Raw genomic sequence first — 16,826 nt, 5'->3', positions numbered from 1 at the left:
CAGGTTATATAAAGGACTCTCTCTGCAAGCAAAAAGACTAGAGGTGATGTTTTGTTTTAAAATATGAAAGCTTTGTATTGCATGACAATTAATAACTAGAGATTAGCAATGTTCCATATTTCAAAATTCATTAAGTTTTGAAATTAGACTAATCAACCAAACTTCAGTACTGCACACTACATCTTAGCTAGTGAGATTAAGTAAAGTAGGGTTTTATTTCCCTTCTATTTATTTTAACTAAGGGACTTAAAAAAACTAAGAGCTCTCTTAGATTATTTTAAGTTGGATCCACATAAGACTTATTCTACATGCAATGTAGTTTCTCCATGAGTATCAAAGGTAATACAACATGGGCCAGACACTACAGACTAGGGGTGTCCAATCTGTGGCCCTCAAGGCTCTAAACTGTAGCCCTGGGGCTCATGGTGCTTCTTAATAGCAGTGTAGATATCTGGGCTCACAAGATGATCAGGTAGTTTCTAGTAAATGTACATGGCCTGAAAGGAGCAGAGGAAATTGAACAGAACTGACACTATGCTCTAAAGTATTGACTGTTGCCTGTTGACGTTTTGGAAATAATATTTCAGCCCTTAGACTGAACAGGTCAGGCACTACTGACATAGAAAACACATCACATTTCATTTCAGTCTCTTGCTGTGTTCCATCATGTACAACTGACATCCAACTACCAAAGTTTCTTCCAAAACATACTTTCTGATGTATGTTTCCGTATTAGTAACACTTCTCACAAACTAAAGGCTAATTTTCAATTAGTAAGAAAGAGCCCTCACTTAAATTAAATATTCAAGTAAGATAAAGTGTCTTAAACATGTAAACCTTCTGGGATTCAGAATCATGAAAGCCTTAGCTGTACCTATCAGGTAAATGGTAAATTAAAAAGAAAAAAATGACACTTACCAGTGTTGTAGGCTGTAGGCATGGCTGAATACACAAGTCCCTGTGGAGGCAAGCTTGGAGTTGTCACAGACACCACAGGGGTAGCGAGAGGCTGTGTAGACTGAGAACTGCTTATCCTTTGGGTATTCTGTAAATGATTAAACACAAAAAAACCATGCCTTGTGGAAGTCAATTACAACAATGAATAGAATGTGTTAATGTAAAAGTAATGACATGTCCCTTTTCACATTATTTTGGGGATAAGAACAGTATCTCCTTTTTTCATGATTGTGGAGTTTCTTCTACAAAACATTTAAAGGGCCAAAAACTAATTTTGTTTTAGACTAATTTAAAGGAGATATAATTAATGCATTAGACTTATGGGTATATTCTCTTGTTGTGCAGGCAGCTTTCATTAATGTCAATCTGAATAATGTGATAGCGCTTAGAGGAAAATGCACTCCTTTAGAGTATACAGTTTTCAAGAGCCCCTGCCTGGAGTGATCTAGGAGGGTAAGTCACATTTTCAAAAGAGATTTACACTTAGTCCCACTGACTTTTGGTTGACTACTAAGTGCCTAACCCACATTTGAAAATGGGACTTTCAGGCACTTTTGAAAATTTACCCTAGAGCTCCCACTGTTGCTTGCACAGGTGTGGTTGCACCTGTCCTAAAAGCAAAGGTGGGAGAGTTCCCTTAACTCTTCAATGTTGCCAAGACCTTAGTGGTAGAATAATATTGTGGTTCCTCGCCCTGGTTGTGGGAACTGAACGTTTACTCATTAGACTGCACATATATTTCAAAGCACGTGCCTTTTGCATTAACAAAAAATGGTTGTGCCTTCTGATATGAAAATTAGTTAAGCTCAAAACTGTAGAAAGCTCTGACTATCCTGCCATTTGTAGGTGAATAACTCCTATGGCCATCTTAATAATACTCTACGTGCCACAGTCTTGAGCTAAAATTGGTGACAAACATCTAATTTGGATTAGGCAGTTAAAAACAATTTGCGCGGGCATGCAGGAGTGAAATCAGGAAGGCCAAATCACACCTGGAGTTGCAGCTAGCAAGAGATGTTAAGAGTAACAAGAAGGGTTTCTTCAGGTACGTTAGCAACAAGAAGAAAGTCAAGGAAAGTGTGGGCCCCTTACTGAATGAGGGAGGCAACCTAGTGACAGAGGATGTGGAAAAAGCTAATGTACTCAATGCTTTTTTTGCCTCTGTCTTCACGAACAAGGTCAGCTCCCAGACTATTCACTGGGCAGCACAGCATGGGGAGCAGATGACCAGCCCGCTGTGGAGAAAGAAGTGGTTCGAGACTATTTAGAAAAGCTGGATGTGCACAAGTCCATGGGGCCGGATGCATTGCATCCGAGAGTGCTAAAGGAGTTGGCGGATGTGATTGCAGAGCCATTGGCCATTATCTTTGAAAACTCATGGCAATCGGGGGAAGTCCCAGACGACTGAAAAAAGGCTAATGTAGTGCCCATCTTTAAAAAAGGGAAGAAGGAGGATCCTGGGAACTACAGGCCAGTCAGCCTCACCTCAGTCCCTGGAAAAATCATGGAGCAGGTCCTCAAGGAATCCATTCTGAAGCACTTAGAGGAGAGGAAAGTGATCAGGAACAGTCAGCATGGATTCACCAAGGGCAAGTCATGCCTGACTAATCTAATTGCCTTCTAAGACGAGATAACTGGTTCTGTGGATGAAGGGAAAGCAGTGGACATTCCTTGTTCCTTGACTTTAGCAAAGCTTTTGACACTGTCTCCCACAGTATTCTTGCCAGCAAGTTAAAGAAGTATGGGATGGATGAATGGACTATAAGGTGGATAGAAAGCTGGCTAGATTGTCGGGCTCAACAGGTAGCGATCAATGGCTCCATGTCTAGTTGGCAGCCGGTATCAAGTGGAGTGCCCCAAGGGTCGGTCCTCGGGCCGGTTTTGTTCAATATCTTCATAAATGATCTGGAGAATAGTGGGGATTACACCCTCAGCAAGTTTGCAGATGACACTAAACTGGGAGGAGAGGTAGATACGCTGGAGGGTAGGGATAGGATACAGAGGGACCTAGACAAATTGGAGGATTGGGCCAACAGAAATCTGATGAGGTTCAACAAGGACAAGTGCAGAGTCCTGCACTTAGGACGGAAGAATCCCATGCACCGCTACAGACTAGGGACCGAATGGTTAGGCAGCAGTTCTGCAGAAAAGGACCGAGGGGTTACAGTGGACGAGAAGCTGGATATGAGTCAACAGTGTGCCCTTGTTGCCAAGAAGGCCAATGGCATTTTGGGATGTATAAGTAGGGGCATTGCCAGCAGATCGAGGGACGTGATCGTTCCCCTCTATTAGACACTGGTGAGGCCTATCTGGAGTACTGTGTCCAGTTTTGGGCCCCACACTACAAGAAGGATGTGGAAAAATTGGAAAGAGCCCAGCGGAGGGCAACAAAAATGATTAGGGGACTGGAACACATGAGTTATGAGGAGAGGCTGAGGGAACTGGGGATGTTTAGTCTACGGAAGAGAAGAATGAGGGGGGATTTGATAGCTGCTTTCAACTACCTGAAAGGGGGTTCCAAAGAGGATGGCTCTAGACTGTTCTCAGTGGTAGCAGATGACAGAACAAGGAGTAATGGTCTCAAGTTGCAGTGGGGGAGATTTAGGTTGGATATTAGGAAAAACTTTTTCACTAGGAGGGTGGTGAAACACTGGAATGCGTTACCTAGGGAGGTGGTGGAATCTCCTTCCTTAGAAGTTTTTAAGGTCCGGCTTGACAAAGCCCTGGCTGGGATGATTTAATTGGGGATCAGTCCTGCTTTGAGCAGGGGGTTGGACCAGATGACCTCCTGAGGTCCCTTCCAACCCTGATATTCTATGATTCTACTAAACATTTGCTACAAAAGACTTTACTTAAACATTGTGATGGATGCCTTTTAGAAAACAAGGCCACTCCATCACTGGCATGCCATATTCTTTACCAAGGAAGCCTTAATTTTTTTCAAAACGGCCAAGTCAACACAGACTGGATGTGACAGGAATAGGCCACGTTGTTGTTTTTCTTTTAAAAGAAGATTTATTCCTAACTTTTCCTAAGGAATTTGAACATCATTCTCCTTGCCATCTGGTACCCACTTTTAAATGGAATGTTTAAGATTAACAGACCTAAGTTTTAGCTTTTTTAAAAAGAAAAGTAAAGTAATACTCCCAGACTTAAAAATTATATATATTTGCTCCCAAAACAGCAGCTTCACAACTTCTTAGCTGAAGCACCCGCCAACAACAAAACCACCACCTCCTCTGTGTTTTCTTCTGATCAAGGATGGCATATTGGTATTTCACTATCCCTGCTTCTCTCAAGAACAGAGTGGAGAAGAAACCAGAGAACACACCTTATAGAAATACACATGATTTTTGTTCTCACAAGAATGGAACACACAGGCAGTGCTTGTGTTTATGCAACTCTGCAAATCAAAACCAAGAGGGCTGATTTGAGGCCTACCAATCTGGTAATTGTAGCTTGACAGTTTAAAAAGAGTACAAGGAATGCTATAGCTACCATTTTAAATGTACTGTATTCTTCTACTACTTTAAGCACAAAAACACAGGGAAAGCTTAGAGTCCAAGTGCATTATGTTAACGCTTCAGAATTTACAGTATCTGATCAAACTCAGGGGTTCTAGTGCGATCTTAAAAAGATAAAGAACAGGTGGCATTCAAAGATGAAATTATACCATTAGTAGTGATGCTGGAGACTGAATGTATAGGTTATATAATAGTGGATACTCAATGTACGAAATCATTGCTGGCATAGCATTTTGCCAGCCCAGTAAGAAGGATCAAACTTGTCTCCTGTTCCAAAAATCTTTTCTTCCTCCATTGATTGTAGGAACAACTTTGTTCAAATAAGTTTAATTGATGTGCGAGGAATATTTTATATTGTGCAAAGCTAGACTTCTCTCCAAGAATGCCTATTTTGTCTGAATCTTATAGAGAATTTGATTAAGAGTCTGGTAACTACTACTCTAGAGATTATGTTGGTGTCTGTGTTAAGCAGGGGCATACTGTAAGTTCAGGGTGGAATTTTCAAAAGCACTTAAGTGACCTGAGGGAAAACCCATTTATTTTCACTGAGATTTGTGTTTGTAAATCGCTTAAGTTTTGAAAATCCCACTGTGTTACAGTGAGAGACTGGGTTTATCTTTTACGAATATGTTATTAGACCAGATTTCTGTGTCTTTAGGAAATAGACCTTTTCCCAGAGGTTTCTTGGATAACAGCCTGTAAAGTTGGGACTACTACATAATGGAAAAGTTAGAGACATCTACTAGGAAACTACACAGGTTCCAAGGATATCCCCAGGGGAATCGGGGAGGGGGGGGGGTATTTAGGCTTTTTTCAGAGGCAATTTATACCTGGGCACTTGGTTTGGATGTGTGATTTTGAAATATAAGACTGCTGACAAATTTTACTTTTTGTCTGAGTTATGGATTCCAAGCTTTACAGACAGTCATAAAAATTTTCAGAACCTTATTTTTTGATGGGGATAATTTGATCGAGATAATGGAAGGAGAGTGATATATTTATATTAGTCTATAAACTAGGGTCTCAACCCCTTCTGCCTTCCATCTAGTAAATTTGTTCAATTCTGGTCATGTAGAATTTAATGTTTACTGCTAGGATATGGAACTGTATTTCAGAACACATATTAATCCATATAATGAATAAAGTAGCATTCCCAGCGTGCTTTATTTGCTAATTTAAAGTGTCTTGTTTGAGAAAGATTTTGCTTTTTTCAGTTCATTGAGTAGGTTTATATAGGCACGTTGCATTTTTATAACCACTAGAGGGCAAGCTCGTCCTACATTATTCATATTCCAAAGTACTATATCTAGATTCCAAACAATTTATATTAGAAGAACATGGCAATTTTGACAGTTAAAGAACATAAACACGTCTATAATGAAAGTGATTTTGAGTAAGCCTTACAATCACTGATATGTACATAATGACCTGGTTAACTATTTTATGGATTAAATTAAATCCCATATTTCTTTGTATTGAAAAACAGATGCTTTTCTACAACACTGAGAAAAAAACAAACAAATGAAATAGCTGTTAATTAGAATAACATTTAAACTCTTCCTGTAACCACCACCATTTTTGGACAGCTTCAAGTATTAATTTTCAAAAGTAATTTTTTCCAACTCACTCAAATTTAGGAAAACAATATAGGTAAAATATCATCCAATAGCATGCATTCACCAACTTAAAATATAAAGAAACTACTGAAATTTTCATGCTTTCATGCAATTAGAGCCTCATATTAGCAACAAGTCCATGTGCAAATAAATCAAAGCATAGGTGTATAAATATCTTGAAGCTGATCTACAATTGTACTCTGATGCAGCATTTTTCTGCAATTACTGTTGTGCTATAACACCTAAAACATTTGCATATTGCTGGGAAAAATAATCTAGAACTCTCATGAGTCAACCTATTTTTAGTCTTATATTTATTTTCCACAGTGAACATCAAAAGATATCATGTTTTCTGAAAAACAGCAATTTCCTTTCAAATACAGAACATCTTTCCAGTTGAAAAAGGTAAAATAATTAGTTTGCAATTCCATATTCCTTGTGGTAAACAGGGAACCCCCCTTTGTGGTTTGATCATCTCATAAAGCATGAAATAAATCCAACTCTGTAAAAAGGTGACCTCACTAGCAATGATGTAATAATCTCCGTGAAAGAAGGAGAAGTAACACACAGCTTGTGTTACAATTTGAGTGAAGTAATTTTCTAAAAATATTTCAATAATTTTGGGGACTATATAAGGCATTTAACACTCTACCCCATCAGAACAAGTACACTGTGTGCATGGACAGTTACTGAGTAAGGCTCTGTTCCAATGTTCCCTCTAAGAAAAATGAAAAAACTGTTTCATAAAAACATAAATTTACAAATGGAGAATGCTAGACTTTGGCTGTATTTGCACTCTGCAATTTTTGTGGGTTTTTTTATTTGAATAAAACAAGTACATTTCTCTGCCACAAAGGGAACATTGGTATAACTGAGACCACGTCGTATGGCTTAAGCTTTCTTCACTCATCAAGCAGGAACCCAAACTCACCAACTCCAATTCATCCTCCTCCGACTGTATTCAGCAAACAAGAGGGATAATAAAGTTACTCAGAAAAGCATTGCTTTCAAAAATAAAATAAATCATGTTTGTGCTTCAGGATTTATTTATTGGTTTGTTAATATTTTGAATTTATCATGCTATTATGTAAACAAAGTTACAAAGTATGTGATTATATACTTACTATATACACATTCGGTCAATTAATAAAAATGTTTTGATGCAGGAATAAATACTGTGGCAAAAGTTGTGTTCACAACAACAAAAGGTTGTTTACAGATGATCTGAAAATTAGCATTGGCTGAACTAGCAAGGGCACAAGTATTCACAGACATCATATATGGACACAGGTGCACATTGGTTCTATTATGGTTGGACTGATCAGATGAAAGTCAACTGCACAGGCACGTATTTTTAGTCCACCAATCACCATGACATCTGTGCATCTCTACTCTTTACTTCTCTCCCCTCTCCACCAGACAGAGAGCGATAATTTAAGGAGAGAACATTAAAATTGCTTTTTAAAATATTTCCCCCCGTATTCATTTTTCAAAATAATTTAAAGCACAAGTTTCACATTAAGAAATAGCAATATATTTCTTCATGAATGTGCTCTATAATTTGTGCATTTTTAGAAAAACCTCAAACATTTTAATAAAGGTGTTAAAGAACTTCTTTAATTAGGACTCTGGCTACTTACATTGATTTTGTGTGATTTAGCTCTACCATCAATAGCAAATGTCAACACTTGTGGAATCTTAAAAATAAATAAGTAAATATTGTATAAAGAATGCTTATACTGTTTACATCCTATGCTCCTTTTGGCTACTTCCATATAGGGGAGGATTCATAAACTGAATAGATGTACTTAAATGCTTATGAGTTTGCACATAAAAAGATAGAGATTAATATCAATGACTTCAGCCACACAAGGTTGAAGTAGAAGCTCTCTTCCAACCTCAGGTCTGACCTGCAATACCCTCTGCTATATCTAGAGGTAGGATGAACAAACATTGCTGATGTGCTGAAATGCATAGTTGTTTTGTGAGATGTACAAATGATGAGACCACCATTCATTCTTCCTTGTGTCCTCATTCAAGATTTTAACTCCAAATATGGGGAGTGAATGGCTATTGTACTAACACACCAAACCAAACGAAGGTTCCTCCCACAATCATTTTTTCTGAGACACGTCACAACTCACCAATACTGCAACCTGGGAGAACCGGACAGAACTCGATATCGAGGCCCCCCAACACAGCTCAATAATCAGCAAAAGTTGCCCTTGCTGAGTGGTACAACAAACTCTTCCCTCGCCCCCTAGAAACCAAACCACTAAAACCCTCAGTCCTAGCAACCCAGGAAGATTGCAATCAGGACAAGAAACCAAACCAAAGTCTTCAATATGGCAATGTAAATAACCCAACGTAGATCAGCTCATTATTCTGTATTTATTAATCCAATGTGAGTAAGAATATCTTCTCCCACTTTTTTTTTTGCTAATACTGTCCAAGATGGCAATCTGCACTTGAGTTGTGTTCTTTTATCAGTCAAGTCTCCTACGATAGGGGTGTTTCTAAGGTGCCATCTCCATAATGCCTAGGGTGCTATATGAGACCATTTGTGTGAGTGCAAATGAACACACATTATAGTTTTGCTTTCAGCAGCACTCTTTTTTCACCCCTTGGGCATACTATATATAGTATAATATAGAATGAATGGCCCAACTTACCAATGGAGGCATCATGCCCTTGCTGGACGGTGGGATGACAACACGAAGGTCTGGTTTGCGATTGTTCATTCCAAGATTACCTCCTCCGGGTGGAGGCGGAGACTTTGTAGGCATAACTTTGCCCAATCCATTCCCACCACCAGTGGTTCCTAGCAGGCTTGGTGACGCTCGAGAGTTAATAAATCCATTTCCTGAAGTAGGAAATATAAAGAAATGCACCTTAAGACTGAGCACAAGCAGTGTAAATCCATAGTGCAAATGTATAAATTCCACATTATTTTTAGACAAAAGTTTCAGTTGCAAATATTTCACAAGAGTCTAACCCTTTTATGAATAATTAAGCTACATCCTACAGTGTAGAACAGAAAAAGCAAAGTATCTTTCACCAAAAGATCAATATGTAACGCTGGTGTCACCTCAGGGTGTGTTGTGGCAGCTTAAACGCTGAGGAGTGCACGCTGTCAGGGAAGTGTGTTAAAGCCATCTGTTTGTTAATTTATCCTTTGAAGTTCCCTAGGCTGCTGTAGCAACAAAACAGTATCTAACAAATGGTCCTTCACACACACACCCCACCCACACACCCCACAGTCAGAACACGAATTACAATGTGCTGTTGCTTATAAGAATTTTTTAAAAACAGCCTACAAAATCTTTTAAGATTCTTTTGTAAAAATAAACAAGTGGACCTTACACTGCATAAAAGACATTTTCAGTATCTCAATTAACAAGCCTTTAAATTGTAGCTCTACATTTTTCCAATTTGCTCTTGACCTTTGAAAATACATTATTTTAGCAGAGAACACTTTCTGGTAAGATGGTATGAATCTGATAAGTACTTTTATACAGTATTTCTCCAACAAGGAAGATGAGGAGAAACTTGAAACAAGTCCATTTCCTTAACATCCACCTCAGCCTCTTCCCACACACGCACACACGCTAGTCACCACTAGGCTATGTACAGGTCATTGCCTATGGGGTGCTGACTGTTCCCACTGAGGTCAATGAGAATGGAGAGTGATCAGTATCACAAAGGATTCAGACCTTAAGTTACATTTAAACAAGTCAGTGAAACAAGGAATACCAAATTTTGAGACAACTAACTGCAGAAGCATTTCTAATTGTTTTCCTATAACATTCATCAACAAACTAGCCAACTGCAATATACTTTTCAGGCAACCTTTTTGAAGACTTCATCCAAACAATGTTGCCAAATTTATAGCAATGGTCCTCAGAAAACACAGATTTTATTCAGCCATTAATGAAAAAATATATTAAGCTGAAAATGAGAGAAATTTACAACAGGGGAAGTGAACTGTGTGGTTCACACTATAGAACCAGTATATGTATAAATAAATACAATTAATAATAAATTATGTTTATACTAACATTCCAGTTCTGAAAGTGCTCTTTATAGTCACCATTCAGTGGCAGGTCTATTACCAAAAAGTTTACTGTGTGCGAAATTTTCTTTTAATAGCCTGTACCACCTTACTGGCATGAATATTATACTATCATTCTAATTTGAATAGGCCCCTGTGCCCAATTCCATTTTACTACAGTAAGTACATGTTAATTTAAAGGTGTTTAAAATAAGAAAATTGATAGTTTCACATTCCTTTCTCTTAAGCAAAACTCCAAATGACTATGAAGAACAATGAAGTGTATTAACAGGACAGCATGACACAATGTCTAAGTGATTGACAGTGATGCATTATACAGTAAAAATACACCGTACGCTAGCAATTTTATTTATTTTTAACAGTGGAAAAACAACAGGCTCTTATATATGAATGGTAATCAAATAACCAAAAGTCCTTAAAATTTATATAATCTTAATAAGATACCTTACTGGTAACCTTTTTTTTAAAAGGGGTGTGTGAAACTTTACAAAATTATTTTTAAATAAAATAAATACAATATCACTGGAATTTGGAAATCCAAACATAGAAACCATCCAGACACTTGCATGAATGGGCAGTGAACCCACAAACTGTGGCCCTCTCACCTTTTTGGTGGATTTCTTACTGTGCCAAAAGTCTCTGACTGGAACCGTACAGCCTCTTACATTCCTCATGTACCCCAAGCCTACAGAGGGTCCAGGGGACTCCTCTCCCAAAATGGCTATGGGAAAAAAATAGATTTTTCAGCTAAACACCACTTAAAAAAATAGAAAAGACTTCCACCAAACATTTTAAAAAAATGGTTTTTGAGGAATAAAATGGGGGAAAAAAATCAATTGTTTGGCTACAAATAAATTGAAATGAAATGAAAAAAAACCCCTTTTTTAGTTCAATAATCAAAAATAATTTAATATTCAACCATCTTTCCACAAAGGTTGTGGGGGACAGTGAGAAAAGTCTGATGGTCTCTTCCCACAGGAAGAAAAGCCACTATAGTACCGCTCCACCAGGGAGGGAAAACTGCCTTTTTTCTCCCGTAGGTTAACAAGGCCATTTCTAGGCTACTCCCGCGAGAACAGCTGGGGTGGTGAAACAGAAACTAGGGAAATTAGGGTGGTTTTTGGAAGGGTAGGACAATTTGTTAGGTATATTATAGATTTGTAGTAGATATTGGGTGAAGCTGGTGGAGGGTTCTGTTGGAAGTGAGGAGAGGGTCTGAAATCGGATATGGCTACATGTTTGGTTGCTTGGGGAAGAATGGAGGAGAGTTTTTTGTAGTTGGACAGGGATGGATTGTTATGGTTGTTGCAAGGTCTGAGTGAGCTGAATCCAAACAGAGTTTGTATGTGAAATTACTACACGGAGCGGCTGGCTTATGGTTGCTTTAACTGGTATGGGGCACTGGCAGGAAGCAGGAAATGGCAGATACTGCGAATGTGAAGAACATGTGGGCTGCAATCCTGGTGCTTAAGTGAGAAGTAACCATGGCTAAGTAAGTAAGGTCCTTAAAGGAAAACAAGAAATGGAGTTGTGGTGAAAGTTTTAAGCATGCTTGAAATATGTTAAAACTCACTGACAAGACCTGATATTTATGAATCAAAAGACACACATATATATAAGCATTATAGACGTGTATGTACACACACAAAGCATGCATCTATATTTTATGCTATATACACGCTATATACACACTCAGTCATATCTCTGAATATACAGATGATGTAAAACTAATTCACATTTAGAGTAAGTGAGAAAAAGCACTTCACTTTCCAGAGTCGGACATGAACAGAGACATTATTTAACATTTATATTATAATGGCACTCAAGGTCCCAATCAAAATCAGAGCCCCACTGTGCTAGGTGTTGTACAAACAAATGAAGACATGGGCCTTCTCTAAAGAGTTTACAATCCCAGGTCCCAACTCTGCAAATGCTTCAAGCAAGTGGATCTTTGCACCTACACAGAATCCCAATGACTTCAATGGGGCTCTGCAATGGTTTTGGGATCTGTCCACACAGAGTGGCTGCAGGAATTGGAATTCATTTGCAAATTGGATACAATTAACTTAAGCTTGAATAGAGACTGGGAGTGGCTAAGTCATTATGCAAGGTAACCTATTTCCCCTTGTTTTTTCCTACCCCCCCACCCCCCAGACGTTCTTGTTAAACCCCGGATTTGTGCTGGAAATGGCCCACCTTGATTATCATACACATTGTAAGGAGAGTGGTCACTTTAGATAAGCTATTACCAGCAGGAGAGTGGGTTTGTGTGCGGGGGGGGGGGGGGGGGGGGGGGGGGTGCGAGAAAACCTGGATTTGTGCCGGAAATGGCCCAACTTGATTATCATACACATTGTAAGGAGAGTGATCACTTTAGATAAGCTATTACCAGCACAAGAGTGGGGTGGGAGGAGGTATTTTTTCATGCTTTGTGTGTATATAAAAAGATCTTCTACACTTTCCACAGTATGCATCCGATGAAGTGAGCTGTAGCTCACGAAAGCTTATGCTCAAATAAATTGGTTAGGCTCTAAGGTGCCACAAGTACTCCTTTTCTTTTTGCATGGCTGTTACTCTGAAACCTGCAGGAACTGGGTCTAAAAATAAGACACATACAAAGAGTGGAGGAACAAGGATAAAATCAAATATGTATAATATTTATACAAATACATACCTCTGCAATCAAAAAATATATTAAGTGTAAACTACCTCTGTGTGCCCCCTCAAACCAATTGACTGATTTCATTTTTCTGTGGCACAAAATCTATGACTATCAGAAAACATACAGAGTACCCAATGGGTGAAGTTGACATAGATGAGCAGAAGGTACTCCAGGGGACCAATTCCATACATTCTACCAGAATTTATACAAACCCAGCATAACCCAGTGAAGGAGGGAGGGTGATTAGAGGTGTGGCATGCTAACAGGCAGAACACTAGTGCAGGAATGAAAAGGGGTTGTGGTTCTTGACTCCAGCTAGTGGTTAAAACAGCAGCAGCAGCAGCGTCACAGGATTGCTTTGTGTTTTGCCTAGTGGTTAAGAGATGGACTCATAATACAGGGGACGGTGCAAATTTAATCTGTTTGTGCCATGTGTGCATGAAAGAGAAATTTCACACAGTAATAACAGATTCACACAGTAATAACAGATTAATTGAGAGTACAATTAAACAGATTCAATTTTAGTCTTCTAAAGGGTTAATGCTGAAGAAAAATTATTTGACAACGGTGTGATTTTGACATGACAGTACCCTTTTAAAGGTACATGGAATTATAAATACTACCTTTTTGTCTCAGACCATTTTACTTGCACATAATTATATCAGCATACTACACATTCAAACAGCTCCTTGTTATATTGTAGCTTGTGTTTATTATATATTAAATAGCAGTGTTTTATCATGCATTAATATTTTCAATTTAATATTTGATATGCTTCAGATTTCTGTGATCCTTTTGAATCTCTATTTAGAGTGATCAACACTATCACTGTAAACAATGGGCTTTTGAATTATTCATCCATTTTCCTTTTAGTGTATAGTATAGTTTAGCCTATTTTATGAGGCCATTTCCTGCACTCTGTTTTCAACTATTTTGGTGGCTCATGTGTTAAATCTGGACTGTTGTTTCTTCTTCCACACCCAATACAGTCATTTCCTGTAGCCCTTATTACAAGACTCTGCCAGTCCTTTAGAGAAGATTTCATGCTTCTAATGGTGCTGTCAAAAAACAACAAACCCCTCACCACTGCATTCTCTGTGGAGTACCTCACCCAGCAGTGGGGATTCAAAGCACTTTTCCTGCTAGTACACTGTGCCATTTTATATGCAAAACATAAAAATGTTTAGTAGATTGTTTTGTTCGGGTAGAAAAAAAGCAACAGAATACCATCACATGTAATACATGCATTGATCTATCTGTATCAGAGACTCCTCTGATAAATGTTTTATGTGCTTGTTATAAACAGCATGTAAAGAGCGCAAAAGCGACATTAGTTAAAGATCCTGCATCAGAGCTACAAAAGTATTTTAGAATAGGTATTCCGTATTTTTAATTTAGGCAAAAACATATTATTTTGTTGTTAAGAATTCAAAAAGCTGCTCTATTATATATATTACGATGTAACCCAAGAAAATCAAATTATAAGTAAGGAGTGAGAGGGGAGCTAAAAGCAATATTTAGCAGAAGATTAGGAGCCAGAAACAGATAATGATTACAGGATGATGTAACTGTCTGGCACTTTGCCAGACTGAAGCTTTAGTAACCCTGTATGTTCCATTTATTATATTGTATCAGGAAAACTGCATTGTTTCCTTCCCATCCACAACAGACCTTTTAAAAAATAAATTACTGGATTTGAACGGATGATGAGGTTAAAAAAATGAAAATGGGGGAAAAAAAGATGTAGAGCTACTATAATTTATTTCTGCTGGGGCAGTTTTATTAAATTTTCATTTATCTCAACTCAGACTACTATAGTACTTTCAAAATACTGCAAAAGTAACAGACCATTACTACCAATGCATGTTACCCTGCATGCTTTTTTGGACAGGAAACAGGTTTTAATTTTGAGGTACTTGCTGCACTAACACTAAATTCTCAAAATTCCTATTCAACAACTGTGTACACCAATTCCTTCAGAAACTTAATACAGACTAATCTCATATATTGTCCTACAAGATCCAAGCACTGGGAAAGATTCATTTAGAAAAGTGAGGCTCATATTTCACTATATAAATCACATCAGCTGAAACAATGAACACACGTGGCTGGAAAGTACTCTATGTTCTGATTACTACTCTAAACATAAATTATAGTCTTTGATGTCATTAATCTTTTACTGTGGTTTGGCTTCAGAGAAACGGACTTGTTGTATATGGTTTGGAAAAGTTAATCATAGGCAATCTGTGAAACAATATAAGATTAAGAAAGAGAAAAGATAATTATGTACACATTTTTATACCTCAAACAAATATGACATACCATGGTCCATCACCAAAAAAAAGCTGTCTACATAAGTGAATTTAAAAAATATCCACATTAAATCAACTATCCAAAAATAGTGCTGTAGGAAAAAGATATTTCAATATTTTTATACAAGTAAAAAATATTCTGGGAGAAAAACTTGAGTATCAAAAACAAGAAAATTACTAAAATCAGCACTTGTCTATGTCATCAATGTGGCTATTTCAAATAAAGATAGTTCCAGTAAGGTAGTGAAAGTAATTAAAACACACACACACCCCACCACTTCTTAGCCTCTTGAAGAAAAACACTGCCGAGATGGCAGATTGAAACTGTAGTCATAGGAGCAGTACAAATTTCAGCTCTCATCACGAGGGAAATATCTACACGTATATTTCACTGCTTTAAAGAAGTGTATGCTTTCCTTCATTTGTGGAATTGTGGTATTAGGACAGCTGAAAGTGGAAATAAATATACTTTGTATTGTCATTGACACTTAACTACTGGTGATTAGAGAAAGTATAGCTCTAATCATACCATTAAGACAAACCTCTGCCATTAGTGGAAGTGTATGAGAAAATTGTTTAGAAAGGACTTGCACCTTTAAAGACAAAGCTTTCAAAAATAATGATGGGATTTTCAGAATTGCCTAAGTAACTTAAGGAAATAAGTCCCATTGGCTTTGAAAGTCAAGGGGACTTGTGCTTCTTAGTAAAGTTGAACACTTAAATAAGAGACCTGATTTTCAAGAGTACTGACTATCCAGCAACTCCCATTTTTTAAAATCTTGGTGTTACAGCTGTATGCTAAGATGAGAGGCAGAACTTTCAGAACCATTTGATATTTAAATGGAACTTCTGGGAGAGACAAAAACCCATTATTCAGAAAGCCGCAACAAAATTAAAAAACACTTATTACTTTTATTTTTCTGACAGCTTTCAAATCTGAATGCTATCAGCCTAAGAGTGAAGCAGAGAAACCCTTTCAAAGCCTGGCTTTTCTCTACAGCAAATTTTAATGCTTTATTTGGTCTCAAGTATGGCTCCTAGTTTTCCATGTACTTCCTTCATTTTACTGACACACCACTATTAGATTTACATTGGAACCATATTAAACACAGGACAAGTGCTTGGTCATCTCAAACATCTGCCAGATTTGCACAGCAAATGTGAACTGCACTTCATTTTTCTTTTAATTTCTTTTAACCTTCACCATGGCATCTGGTGACATTTTGTTCTTTTCCCATCAGAAGAAAAGGCTTGCAGTTTCTAGCCATCACAAGCACTGGAATTGGGTCACCAACACATTTTGCACTGTATGAATTAGTTTGCAGTTAATGAACACAGTCTGCTAACTGCCAACTTTTTCTCTGAAATGGAAACTCCACAACATGAAGAAAAAAAGAAGCCAAACTTAACATACATTTTTAAGCAGTTATAATTCTGCCAAATGAAAATTTTCTCACTGAAAAGGTACACCAACAACATGTCTCTACCAAAATACATTTCTACTACTCTTCAATGTTGAAAATGGCTGAACCATTTTTTCTAAGACTTTAAAAAAAAACTTGCCCCAGGCTGTATTAAATTTTCATATGAAATGCAGAATTTTGACAAAATTATGAGCAACTGCAAGCAGCCCTCTAAAATGAAAATGGTTGTTCAATCTTACCTATAGCTATTACTGTATGC

The 16,826-nt window shown here is 37.7% G+C and overlaps 1 protein-coding gene across 14 annotated transcripts in view; it reads right to left on the bottom strand.

Annotated features, from left to right (window-relative positions):
• The window catches only part of MEF2A (myocyte enhancer factor 2A), a 160,281-nt gene that overhangs the window by 12,402 nt on the left and 131,053 nt on the right, over nt 1-16,826 (bottom strand). For 8 of the 14 annotated variants that reach the window (XM_043523665.1, XM_007053520.4, XM_007053519.4 and 5 more), the window contains 2 exons: nt 8,770-8,960; nt 919-1,045 (listed from right to left, as the gene is read on the bottom strand). In XM_043523665.1, coding sequence (XP_043379600.1) covers nt 919-1,045; nt 8,770-8,960 — 318 coding nt within the window. Of the gene's footprint in view, nt 1-918; nt 1,046-7,028; nt 7,053-8,769; nt 8,961-16,826 lie in introns of all 14 variants that reach the window. The other 6 variants (XM_037911786.2, XM_037911788.2, XM_037911787.2 and 3 more) reach the window with 1 other exon arrangement.

The sequence above is a fragment of the Chelonia mydas genome, chromosome 10 (assembly GCF_015237465.2).
Source record: "Chelonia mydas isolate rCheMyd1 chromosome 10, rCheMyd1.pri.v2, whole genome shotgun sequence".
Taxonomy (NCBI): domain Eukaryota; kingdom Metazoa; phylum Chordata; order Testudines; family Cheloniidae; genus Chelonia; species Chelonia mydas.
This window is presented reverse-complemented; position numbering and strand designations above follow the sequence as displayed.